Here is a 13,971-nt window from a genome sequence, read left to right on the forward strand (position 1 = left end):
GTTTCACAGTCGTTTACCCCACTTACCAGAGCCGTCGGTAGTGGCAAAAGTGTGCTGGACGGATGGCTATGAAGTTGCGTGAGGGCAAGATGGCCCACTACCACCTCTCGATATTCTCATAATATTATATAAATATCAAAAGAAAACATGTCCCCTCTCCTGGCTAGGACGTATCAATGCAGTTAAAATGATATTGGTCCCGAAGATTATATATAAGTTTCAAATGTTGCCCATTCCGCTCTCTCAGGCCTATTTTAGATTAATGAAAAATATAATTTCGAAGTACATATGGCAACATAAAAAACCGAGAATTGCCTTGGCGGTGTTAAGCAGGGGGAAAAGACAAGGGGGATTGGCAGTTCCGGATCTAAAAAGATACTACAATGCAGTGGTTTTGTCACGAGTAGTGGAATGGGCGAAAGAGGTAAATGAAAAGAGATGGGTGAGTGTAGAGAACGCAATGAGTCAAGCACTTTTAGGACGCACGATATGGAATCCTCCACAGTTCAGGTCCATTGGACCAAACGCACACGAGATAACACGTTTAGCATTAAAGATTTGGGATCGAACACATTCACAAAATAATTGGGGGTACAATTCACCCTTGATTTTTCTTAAAGAAAATTATTATTTCACACCGGGCAAACAGGAGGTGGGGGGTAATTGGATAATGAAAGAAAACGCACAATTAAAAGATACACTAGTTAATGGTAAAATAGCCTCATTTCAAGCACTGTGTGCGGACACAGAACTTATGAAGATTGATGTATGGCGGTTCCTCCAGCTAAGTCACTTTATCTCAAACTTACCCCAGCCAATCCGTAGTGAAGAGGAATTGAGACCTCTGGAGCGGCTTTGCCTGAGAGAAAAATCAAAAAAAAACATAACCCATTTATATAAGATTCTCTCAGTGGGAGACGAGCTGGAAGACCCACCATACATCCAAAAGTGGGAAAAAGAGTTGGGGTCACAATGTAGCACACAAACCCGTAATAAGATATTTAAACTAATTCACTCGGGGGTAGTAGATAATAAGCTGATAGAAACAAACTACAAGTGCCTAGCAAGGTGGTACGCGACACCCGATAAAATGGCCAAATATGTAGTAGAGCAATCTGCGGATTGCTGGCGTGGGTGTAAAAAAACTGGGACTATGGCCCACATTTGGTGGGACTGCCCCATTATTAAAAAATTTTGGAGAAAAATCTTAGAGATAATTAAAGTTGTAACTAAAAAGGAAATAAGAGAAGATCCGTGGACGGTCCTATTTCATGGGACAGACGAACCCATAAAGCTATATAAAACCTCGTTAATTCCCATACTGCTAGACACCGCCAAAAATTTAATCCCAAAAAAATGGAGAGAAAATGTGAGCCCTAAAATATCGGATTGGGTTTTCCGTATAAATGAAATACAAAAAATAGAAAATTATAATGAAGGGGATGAAGACCTAACAGTAGAAGAGGGAGGCTTAGATAAATGGGCATCGTGGGAAGAATTTAAATTGTCTTGGAGATATGTTGAGGAAATTACACAATAAACTCAAGAAGAAATCAATACCCGGCCAGAAACAACGGTCACAAATAGGAAACCCATTAGTAATCCTGCAAGGAATGGGGGGGGGGTAGGGGGGGGGGAAGGGGAAGGCAGAGGGGTATTTAATATTATGATGGTGTAGGTTTAAACCACAAAGAAATTAAGGAATGAGCGTATATATGTGTAATAAGGTTTTTTTCTTGTTCGAAATTGTTTTAAATATACTCTGTTGGAAGGGAAAAAAATTTTGATAAATAAAGAATATAAAAAAAAAAAAAAAAATATCAAAAGAAAAGATTACATAACATTCATATAAAGAATAATGCCCATCAATATACACAGTGTGTGCACAAATGTGTAAAAAATATAAAGTGATACAAAGTCCAAAAGTGGTACAGAGTCTCTTATATATAATAATCCAATCCACGTGTATGGTAGAAATCACCATCCACCTTCTTTGTATAAAAAAAGACATGCAGACACCACGTGACGTTCCAATCACGATGTAGGCTTACCAGATATGCTGGATCCAAACTAATATACATTCGAAGGATCACAAAGGCTTATGCACTTTTGTGCAGATTTTTCAAAGATGAACTCTCCAGGGAAATTTCAAACATAACCGTTCCATTCATATACTAGGCAATAAATTATCTCCAGCAATGTAATCCAGATCAAATTATCGAATACATGGAAAAGGAAATAGGGGCCAAAAACACGGCGGCAGTAGAGTGGCGTCGCTTTTCGTCCTCGTAGACGTCATCTGGACCCCAGATGACATCTACGAGGACGAAACGCGTCGGGACTCTACTGCAGCCGTGTTTTTATTGAAAAGCGCTTGATTTACTGTACACATGCGAGTTCATTACCTTTTTTATTAAATTTTCTTTTAAAACGTAATTACGCTATTTTGGCCCCTATTTCCTTTTACATGTATTCGACAATTTGAGCTGGATTACATTGCTGGAGATAATTTATTGCCTAGTATATGAATGGAACGGTTATGTTTGAAATTTCCCTGGAGAGTTCATCTTTGAAAAATCTGCACAAAAGTGCATAAGCCTTTGTGATCCTTCGAATGTATATTCGTTTGGATCCAGCATATCTGGTAAGCCTACATCGTGATTGGTGATGGGAACGTCACGTGGTGTCTGCATGTCTTTTTTATACAAAGAAGGTGGACGGTGATTTCTACCATACACGTGGATTGGATTATTATATATAAGAGACTCTGTACCTCTTTTGGACTTCTTTTGTATCACTTTATATTTTTTACACATTTGTGCACACACTGTGTATATTGATGGGCATTATTCTTTATATGAATGTTATGTAATCTTTTCTTTTGATATTTATATAATATTATGAGAATATCTAGAGGTGGTAGATAAGGTCACCTTGTTTCTTTAAGCGCTACACTATTGTATAGTATTTGTATTTTTTCACTTTTAAATATCCTTGTGGTGTGTTAGCAGCTTTTTTTTTATTACTTTTTTGGGGATAGCGCAGTGTTTGCTGGTATTGACGTTTTGATATAAGATGGCCCACTAGACTATGCCCCTGGAGGACTGGAGCAACATCAAATGGCACTTCCACCCTCCGGCCCTAAAAGGGCCCATTTTCTTTTTGCTTTTAAAAAGTAAATGTGAGATCTGAGGTCTTTTTTTTTACCTTGGATCTTGCATTAGAGAGACCCTGTCCTAATTATTTCTATTACAATTACACATAAAAGTGATAAAAACATTTTTTTTCAAACAGTGTAAAAATAAAATAAAATTTAAAGTGCTCTGTCCCTCTGAGCTTACGCACAGAAGTGAATGCATACGCAAGGTGCGCCCACATGTGAGGTATCGCCATGATCGTCAGAGCGAGAACAATATTTCTAGCACAAAAACTCCTCTAACTCTAAAATGGTAACCCGTAAAAAATTGTAACATGCCTATGGAGATTTTTAAGTACCTTAGTTTGTCGCCATTCCATGAGCATGTGAAATTTTAAAGCATGACACATTGGGTGTCAATTTACTCAGCGAAATATCATCTTTCACATTATACAAAAAAATGGGCTAACTTTACTGTTTTCCTATTTTTTTCATTGAAAAAAGTGTATACTTTTTCAGAAAAATACTGTTTGCAAGACGGCTGTGCAAATACAGTGCGACAAAGGAGTCACACTGTATTTGCGCAGCCAAATACAGTAAGGGGAGTAAGGGGATTGTTATTCTACCATCCCAGAAGTGCCAAGTTACAGTTAAGTCCGTATATGTTTGGACACAGGCACAATTTTAGTTTTTCTCAGGTATTTACCAAAACAATCAAGCTATAGTTATATAATGGATATGGGCTGAAAGCGTACACTTTCAGGTTTAATTTGAGGGTATGTACATCCAAATCGGAGGAAGGGTTTAGGAATCACAGCTCTTAAGAATAGCCAACCCCTCTTTTTCAAAGGGGCCAAAAGTAACTGGACAATTAAATCAAATGCTGTTTCATGGCCAGGTGTGGTTAACCCCTTCATTATTTCTTCATCAATTAAGCAGGTAAAAGGTCTATAGTTGATTCTAAGTGTGGTAGTTGGAATCTATTGCTGTGAACCTACATCATGCGTTCAAAGGAGCTGTCCATGCAAATGAAATAAGCCATTATAAGGCTTCATAAAACAAAACAAATCCAGAGAGATAGCAACGTTGGGATTGGCCAAATCAACAGTTTGGTATATTCTGTGGAAAGAAAGATGCACTGGTGAGCTCAGCAACATAAAAAGGCCCGGACGTCCATGTAAGACAACAGTGGTGGATGATCGTCAGATCCTCTCGAAGGTAAAAAAAAAAACATTTACAACATCCAGACAAGTGAAGGACATTCTCCAGGAGATGGGTGTATCATTGTCAAAGTCTACAATCAAGAGAAGACTTCATGAGAGCAAATACAGTGGGTTCTCCACAAGGTGAAAACCATTCATAAGCCTGAAGAAGAGAAAAGGCAGATTAGACGTTGTCAAAAAACATCTAAAAAGCCAGAATGACGGCAAGAACAAAGTGTGGAGATGTCTTGGAACAGCTCATGATCCAAAGCACACAACGTCATCTGTAAATACATGGTGGCATGGGAATTCATGGCTTCCAGTGGCACTGGGTCATTGGTGTTTATTGATGATGTGAAAGTAGCCAGATTAATTCTGCAACGTTTAGAGATATACTGTCAGCCCAAATGTACACAAATGCAGCAAAGTTGATTGGACAGCACTTCACAGTACAGATGGACAATGATCCAAAACACAAAGCAACCCATGAGCTTTTAAAGGAAAAGAAGTGGGATATTCTGCAATGGCAGAGTCAATCATCTGATCTCAACCCAATTGAGCATGCATTTTGCTTGCTGAAGGGAAAACTAAAGGCTGAAAGACCCACAAAGAACAACCGAACACAGCTGCAGTTAGAGGCTTGTAAAGCACCAAAAAGGAGGAAACCAAGTCTTTAGTAATGTCCATGGGGTTTCAGACTTCAGACAGTCAATGCAAGTAAAACATTCTCAACAAAATATTAAACATTTACATTTTTATTTATGATTATATTCATCTGTGAAATGACATTTGAGCCCCTGAAAATGGGGGGGGGGGTGTATAAAAAAAATGGTTGCGGTTCCTAATATTTGTACTTGATATTTTTGTTCAACCCCTTGAAAGTCTTGACTTAATGTCAAAACATGTAAACATGTGGCAGCTGTAACGGCTAGCTCCCTTCCACAACAATCTTTCAGAATAGCTGAGACGAGCTGTACAGGGAAGGTGCTCTGCTTCGCTCTTTCCCCGGCAATCTCGCTGATGCTTTAAAAGCATGCTCAAGAGAAGGACCAACTGCAGAAGCGGCATATAATAATTCTCACTGCTTGTGCTAATTATCACTACAGCCTTAGGAGGTGGCACAACTGAGAGCTTTATTTTGCTTATTGATGTACATAATTACAAGGCTTGCAAATTATGCACAATTCCCCAATTACGAAGAGAGGCTGTAGTCTTCAGCCTGTTTAATAATTATCAAATTCCAGGTGACTATGAACTCTGGGTTTCACTGTACAAAATAATACAAACCTGCCAGGTAGTGTGGCACAGACACAAAACAATTGGCTGTATCCCATATCTATCAGCAGGTATCAATTTTGGCTGTTTTCTCAAACTGAATGAATGCATTTGGTACAGAAGCCACAGGACAGCGACTGAACTGCAAATTGTATGAACAAATGTGGGCATCAGAGAGAACTTATATATTTTATCTTCCTGGGGACCCATGGGGATAAAAATATGAGCTGTTACTACCGATATTTTCAAAGGTTAGAAGTTGTCACACCGAACCTGGCTTTACTACCTCATAAGTCAATCAACCTGGTACAAGCATGTAGACAGTTAAGTCTGAAAGTCTAAGCGCTTCTAAAAACTTTCTATAGGTTAATGCTTTAATAGATATTGTCTGTTCATCCAAAAGACAACAGAGGCCACTGCTACCCCTGTCCCTATATAGTTCCCGTTCCCTCCTAAATGTCCAAAGCTATGGCCAAATAAGTAAAGCTGTTATCACCTCCTGCCATTGCTGCCTTGTCAATGCTTTGGTTTCAATACGCACTGAACTATACCAAGTATAGTGATTAGGAATTTGTTGAATGTCTGTTTTGGGTCAGTAACTCAAAAGCATTAAAAGGCTAGACACAGCCCAGCAAACAGCACTTTTAGATTGTGGCCAGTGACTACAGCATTGCTGCACTTTGACACTGTACCAACACTAAAAGCATACCTATCAACTTTCTGAGATGGGAATGAGTGAAACCTATTCACAAAAGTATATAGGCATAAGACCTTAAGATCAATCATAGCGTATGATCAGCGAGAGGGAGAAGGAATCGGTCCATGCCAGAAGTTTACCATAGAGAATCTGGTCATCTCTCTATGATCTTTTGGCAGTTGGGCACGATGTTATGTTGTCATGCCCGACATCTGCATTTGAAAAAATGCCGCCTCAGCTGGGAGGCCAGGATCGTTCTTTTTTTTGTTTTTTCAGGCTTCCCAGCCTAGAGGTGAGATCTAGGGACTTATTGACCTCAGATTTCATTGTAAAGAGGACCTGTCACACACAAAATATGTAAATTCTAGCGCTAGACCTCCTCTGTAACTCTAAACAGGTAACCTATAAAAAGTGTTGCCTATGGGGATTTTTAAGTACCGAAGTTTGGGGCCATTCCACGAGTGTGCACAATTTCAAAGTGGGACATGTTAGGTATCTATGTACTTGGACTATCATCTATCACATTATGCAAAAAAATTGGGCTAACTTTATGGTTTTGTTTTATTTTTAATGCAGGAAACTTTTTTTCCCCAAGAAAAAGGCATTTGAAAAATGACTGCGCAAATATTGTGTGAGATGAAAAGTTACAATGACCACGATTTTATTCCCTATGTTCTCTGGGGGTTCCGAGTAATTTTCTAGCAAAAGAATTGTGATTTTTACATGTAGGAGTGAAGTATCAGAATTGGCCTGGGTAGGACGTGGTTAAAAGAGAATTGTAAAAAAAAAAAAGAAAAAAAGACTGGTTAAACACAAAAGTGCTTTTTTACCACTTTTACTACTAATCCTTTCTATTGGCTTTTGTAATTTACAGATGCAATGATGGAATTGGATGGAAAGTTTAGAACTGTAAAACACTTTTTGATAGATAAAACTCTATATATCAGACCAAAATGAGGGACAAATGAGGAGGCAAGAGAAACCGAGGGACAGTCCTTCAAAATCAGGGACAGTTGGGAACTGTGAAAAAGGGCCAAGGAGCATGATGGGCCTTTTCTTCTCCATAGAGCAGGGCAAGCTGAGCCTAGTTTGTTGCTTAAGTTTCAAATGGTGCACAAATCTCCTTAGCATTAGAAATACTTGTACCAGAGTTGAAATTTGTATCCAGGACCGATTTACAGCCTACAATCTCACCATGTTCCCATCACTGGATCATATTAAGTGGTTTGCAGAGGCTAATACAGTGAAAATAGGTTCTTCTTTCCAAAGCAGGCTTTTGGAGTTATTGAATGTTAGAAACAGATACAAGTTAGTGCTTTTCTGCTGAACGGTGGATTCAAAATAGAAACACAGATTTTATGTTTTGTCTTGAGCTCTTTTAAATTAGTCAGAGTTTAAGCAGAACCTGCTTGAGGGTTAACCTAAACTACAATGGGCTGACCTTACAAATACAATCCAGGCTTACCTCTCTGTGGATTCACTAGTAACAGTTTTTGACCAGGCTCCTGCAGAGTCCGTAACACATCCTACATCATCGTGTGAGCTGGACGACGAGTGGTCAGAGAGCTGGGAAGGCATTGCTGGGGATCTGTCATCTTCGATGATCACAGTGTCATCCTGAGGCATGTTCACTGTTGGGGAAAGTTGATATTTACCTGCAGAAAGCAGAAAACCGCATTACATGACAGAAAGCTTGACTAAGCAATTCCAGTAGTGGCTCAACACTCCCTCCCCAAGTACTGTTCAGTGTCTTTGGAGCCCTCAGACTTGAGTTTGAGTTTATTAAAGCAGAACTTAAGTAATTTTTTCATCTATTAAATCTTCTGACCTTGTTATTTTTACCTTTGGCTAGTAAAAATAGGATTTTTATAACAGCTTACCTGTAAAATCCTTTTCTTTTGAGGTACATCACGGGACACAGAGACACAGTAATTACTGATGGGTTATAGGGTATCACTAGGTGATTGGACACTGGCACACCCTAGACAGGAAGTTAAATCCCCCATATAACCCCTCCCCCTACTGGAGGTACCTCAGTTTTGTAGCAAAGAAATATAAGTGTATTAGAAGAGGAGAGGGACCTCTGTGTCCTGTGATGTACCTCAAAAGAAAAGGATTTTACAGGTAAGCTGTTATAAAAATCCTATTTTCTCTTTCTCCTACATCATGGGACACAGAGACTCGGTAATTACTGATGGGATGTCCCAGAGCAATGCTATCTGAGGGGAGGGGAACCACACAACATAGGGTGTAATCAGACCTGAGGACCCTGTACCGCTGCCTGCAGCACACTACTCCCAAAGGTAATGTCCTCATGCCTTCTCACATCCACCTGATAAAATTTGGTGAATGTATTGACTGATGACCAGGTTGCGGCCTTGCAGATTTGAACCATGGAGGCCTGGTGATGCACCGCCCACGAAGTACTAATAGCCCTAGTGGAGTGCGCGCCTTGATCTGAAAAGGCAGAATCTTTTGCTTCAAACCATAAGCTTGAACAATTACTTGTCGAATCCATTTAGCAATGGTCGATTTCGATGCTGCCTGTCCTCTCTTAGGACCCTCTGGCAATACGAACAAAACATCAGTTTTGCAAACCTGAGCAGTCCCTTCCAGATAGGCTTTGACTGCTCTCACTACATCCAAAGAATGTAGTGACTTCTCTTCCATAGAGGATTTGGAAAAAAGGAAGGCAGAACAATATCTTGGTTTAGATGAAAACCTGAGACCACCTTCGGTAGAAAACTAGGATGAGGGCGTAACACCACTCTATCCTTGTGCATTATCAGATACAGTTCTTTATAAGAGAGGGCCGCTAATTCTGATACTCTTCTGGCAGAAGAAATGGCCACCAGAAAAATTAATTTCCTTGTCAACAGAACTAAGGGAATTTGATGTATCGGTTCAAAAGGCTGCTTCTGTAAAGCTGACAGAACCAAATCAAATCCCAGGGGTTCAGAGGGGACCTAACTGGAGGATTAAGGCGTGTTACCCCTTGTATAAAGCTTCGGACCAAAGAATGCAAAGCAAGTGGGCATTGAAACAGAACCAATAAGGCAGAGACTTGGCCCCTGATGGTACTCAAGGCCAGTTTCATCTCTAACCCGTTTTGCAGAAATTCGAGGATTATGCTTATGACATTTTCTGGGGTGCCAACCCCTGGATTCACACCAGGAGACATATGCGTTCCAGACTCTGTGATAAATCATTCTGGAAGCTGGCTTTCTTGGATTAATCAAGGTAGATATCACAGGGCCTGAAAGCCCACAATTCTTCAGAATGTGAGTTTCAATAGCCAAACCGTTAAAATTTAGCGTTTGTGAGGTAGGATGGAATACCGGTCTCTGGGATAGCAGGTCTGGACGGGACGGTAGGGTCCAAGGAGAGCCTACCGCCATCTTCACAATTTCTGCATACCAAGCTCTTCTGGGCCACGCTGGGGCCACCAGAAGCACCAACTTCTTCTCCTGCAAGAGGATCCCTCATTCTTGACACAAAGTTGTCGACCTTGTTGTTGAACCTGGACGCAAAGAGATCTACATCCGGAACTCCCCATCTCTGGCATATGGCCAAGAAGACATCGGGGTTTAGAGACCATTCCCCTGTGACTAACTGCTGACGGCTCAAGTAGTCCACCTGCCAGTTCTCTAGCCCCGGAATGAAGACTGCCAATATGCATGGCACAGGTCTTTCTGCCCAGATTAAGATCTGTTTACTTCTCCCTGAGCTGCATGACTCTTGGTGCCCCCTTGGTGATTGATACAAGCCACTGCTGTGGCATTGTTGGACTAGATCCTGACAGGGCAACCCTGCAACCTGAGTGTCCAGGCTTTTAGGGCTAGATACGCTGCACGGATCTCCAGAAAGTTAATGGGTAAGGCCCTCTCGGTCTTGGACCATCTCCCTTGGACAGTCAACTGTTCCAGGACTGCCCCCAAGCCGAAAGACTGGCATCTGTTGTTACCACTGTCCAGGTAACTGGTAAAAAGGATTTTCGGGTATCAACCACCAGCTGAGGCTCCGACACATTGTAGGGGACAGATGCATTGTAAAATCTAACGCCTGAACCTTCTTGTTCCAGGCCGATAGGATACTGTTTTGCAGTAGCCTTGAATGAGACTGAGCGTAGGGAACTGCTTCGAATGAAGCCACCATCTTCCCCAACAACCTCATACAAAGACGAATAGAAGGACCCTGCTTTGCCCTGACTACCTGAATCAGTTCTCTTATAGCACTGATCTTTGCTTGGGGTAGGAATACCCTCTGCTGGGCTGCATCTATGACCAGACCCAAATACTCTAGTCTTCTTACTGGTTTTAAAGAAGACTTCTCTAAGTTGAGAACCCAACCTAGGCATTCCAGGTAGTTGATTGTGGTGACCACATTTTGGTCCAGGCGGGCTACAGACCGGTCAATCAAGAGCAAGTCGTCTTGGTATGCTATCATTGTTATACCTTGGGCCCTTAATCTGGCCAGAGCCCAACACCTAAGACACTGGAGAAAAAACTGAGGTACCTCCAGTAGGGGGAGGGGTTATATGGGGGATTGACCTTCCTGTCTAGAGTGTGCCAGTGTCCAATCGCCTAATGATACCCTATAACCCATCAGTAATTACTGAGCCCCTGTGTCCCGTGATGTACGAGAAAGAAACATTTTTTTTTCTGCCAGCAGATACCTTATAGAGCCCACTTCCTGTTTCTTGTCTGGAAAAATGCCTAGGCATTTGACATCATACACAGCTCTCTCTCACTCTGGTGAAAGTTTGCCAGGAAGGGAGGGGCGAGAAGTCATAAGAAGGCCAATCAGAGATGCAGAGCTGGAAGCGTGCCTCTGTGTAAATCCAGGAAGTGAACAGGCAGCAGCTTCAGCTGCCCACGGTTAAAATGATTGCAGCCAGACTCAGTGACGGGAGATTTCTGCAGCATATTTGGCAAGTACAAAATCATAGTATATATAAAATAATATGCAAAGTGGTTGGAGGGAAGCTTCAGAATGGCAAAGAGGTTTGTATTACACTATGTGAGCAGACTGCAGTTCCTCTTTAAGAAAAACAGCATACATTTATCTACTGTGTGTGACAAATTATGCCAGCTAGGAATTAAAAAAGTGAGCAATACACATGGCTAAGAAGTCTTACAAGTCTATACTTTCAAAACATATGGCTAAAAAGTAAGTTTTCCAGTTATAGATGAGGTCAACAATGTATAATGCCACTTCAATTGTGTATTACTCAAAGCATATACCTGTATAATGTAGCAGGGGGTCTATGTGATTGACATCATTCTGATAATGTAAACAGAAAGCATTCAAACATTCCAGCAACCCACCTTTCCCAGAACTAACAACAACACATTTTACCTGCGCAAGCTGGGCAACTAGAGTATGTGCCTGAATTTGTCCTGATAACAGCTTCTTGTAATCTCCTCTCTAACCTAACAGTACTCAGATTAGAAGGGGGAGTCATAGCATGAGAAGCTAGTCAGGCATCTACATAGCAAGATGATGAATTCTTTCAAGGCCACGCTTTAATATGTAATCTATCTACATACAGCATTTACCATATTTCTAGCAAACTTTGCAAATGAACATAGATTTTTAGGTCACATACAGTGGAAAACAATTTCAAACTGGCCAACTGCATCACAGTAATCCTTTCTGGCCAGTACCTACGCTGCCCTGCAAATGCTCCAGTAAATATAGTGCTAATAGGAGGAAGATAAACACAATCACCCTGGAACAGTTTCTTTTGAAAGTTTTAAAGGATAACGTTACCCCAAACTGATATACCTACCACCCTATGATTTATGTATTTATTCTATATGATAGAGGCACAATAAATGATTGGAAGCCCATTGTTTCCAGAGGGCAGAAACTACAAATGCAAGACCTCAACATATATATGAAGCCAGTGTGCGAGTCACCCCGAGCATAGACCATCTATAACTTAAATATTAGACGTAAGAGGATTACCACGTTATTATACATCCAGACACATATTTGATACCTACAGTGGGGTTGGTGTTTCTTACCCCCGAATGTCAGAATGAGCAGCAGTACACAAGTTGACTCCTCAGGTCCCAGAGGTGATGGTGGAGATCTGCTCTGTCAAGTAAAATTTGTGAACTAAAATGCTGGATATCAATTATATTCATGTCAAAAGATCCTTTGAATATATACCTCTGCACAGCATCAGAAGTTCCAAGTACTTAGGGATCGCAGAATTAGGAAGCTAGGGGGATGTCTCTAATTCAATAGCTAGCTAGATAACTGGAGGCACTGGAATACATACTCCACAATTTAAATGTGCTAAGTGGTTGGAGGTTTGCCTACTAGAATAGTGAATTTGGATGTGTTGGTGACCTTAAATAAAAACCATGAAAAAAACCCTAGTGCATACCATCTCGTGAGGCTTCTGTGCAGTCAGTGTAAATTAAATTATAATCGGCACATATGGAGCAGTCATCTTACAGTTCGCTGTTACAGAACAAAACAATACATTATGTGATGTTCCAATTTTCACCATTCAATTCCTTAATCCCAGCATAGTCTTTTGAGCATCAAAATAGGAGACTTGATAAATAACCATTTATGCAATATTATTGCAAGACAGCACAATCGGACCTATGATCAGAATTTTTTTTTCACCCTGGGCAAGCTTTACGTTTATTATAATCCATGGAAACACTGATATGTCCTGTTCATCTAGATGCAAATAAATAATTTATTTTAGCAAAGCTTGTTTTTATGTAACCTTGCCAGGAGTAACTTAGCGTTTCACTTTATCTCTAATTAAAACTAAAGGTGCCAAAATGTGCAAAGAAATTCATTACCATGCAGGAAAAGATGGTATACAGATGTGGGCTGGCTTACAGACGCAGACTGGTCTGAGATTTTAGCAACAATTCCTGTGATGTAAGTTTCTCCTAAACGAGTCTAGACTACTGTGATTATGCCTTCTCATTGCATGCTCTAATCCTGTAAATGCTGCACCAAAGCACCAAAACTGTGTTCATTGATTACAATTACAGAGTATTACCAGAGAGTTCGCTTGAATGGGTCGCATTTGGCTGGCATACTAGGTGCCGAATGTAACAGTAGTGAAAGTTCTTGCCACAGGCATGAAGAAAAGAATCAGGACATGTGAACACCCCCATCCGCTGCCTTTGCAACTTAAGGGGACAGTTGGGAGGCACAAAAATGCAACACAACTAGGAATTTTTAGCCACCTGCATTGTGAGAATACAGAAAAGTGTTAAAGTGATATTAAAGGTAAACGTTTTTCTTTTTTTAAACAAAATTTTTATATTTACTGTACCTGCTCTGTGCAATGGTTTTGCACAAAGCAGCCCCAATCCTCATTTTCTCAGGTCTCCCACCGCTGCTCTTGGCCCCTCCTCTTCTCTGAGTGCACCCACAACAAGCTGGTCGCTAAGGGGGCACTCATAGATGCTGGCTCCTGAGCCCCACTCTGTGTCCATAAGACACAGAAAGGGGCTCAGCCCTGCTCCCTCCCCACTGGCTGTAACTGACAGCAGTGGGACCCAATGGCTCCCTTAAGGGAAGCTGCAGAGGTATAAAACCTTCAGCCTTTAGAACTACTAAAAAAAAAAAAAAAAAAAAGCAATGAACGTTATATAAAAGATTACTGTAAAGTGGAAATC

At 40.8% G+C, this 13,971-nt stretch overlaps 1 protein-coding gene across 11 annotated transcripts in view; it reads right to left on the reverse strand.

Annotated features, from left to right (window-relative positions):
• Positions 1-13,971, reverse strand: part of PARD3 (par-3 family cell polarity regulator) — an 835,070-nt gene that overhangs the window by 347,195 nt on the left and 473,904 nt on the right. For all 11 annotated transcript variants that reach the window (XM_077491101.1, XM_077491100.1, XM_077491097.1 and 8 more), the window contains one exon: positions 7,776-7,965. In XM_077491101.1, coding sequence (XP_077347227.1) covers positions 7,776-7,965 — 190 coding nt within the window. The remainder of the gene's footprint in view (positions 1-7,775; positions 7,966-13,971) is intronic.

The sequence above is a fragment of the Lithobates pipiens genome, unplaced genomic scaffold (assembly GCF_037356315.1).
Source record: "Lithobates pipiens isolate NorthernLeopardFrog02 unplaced genomic scaffold, aLitPip1_a1.2 Scaffold_19, whole genome shotgun sequence".
NCBI lineage: Eukaryota > Metazoa > Chordata > Amphibia > Anura > Ranidae > Lithobates > Lithobates pipiens.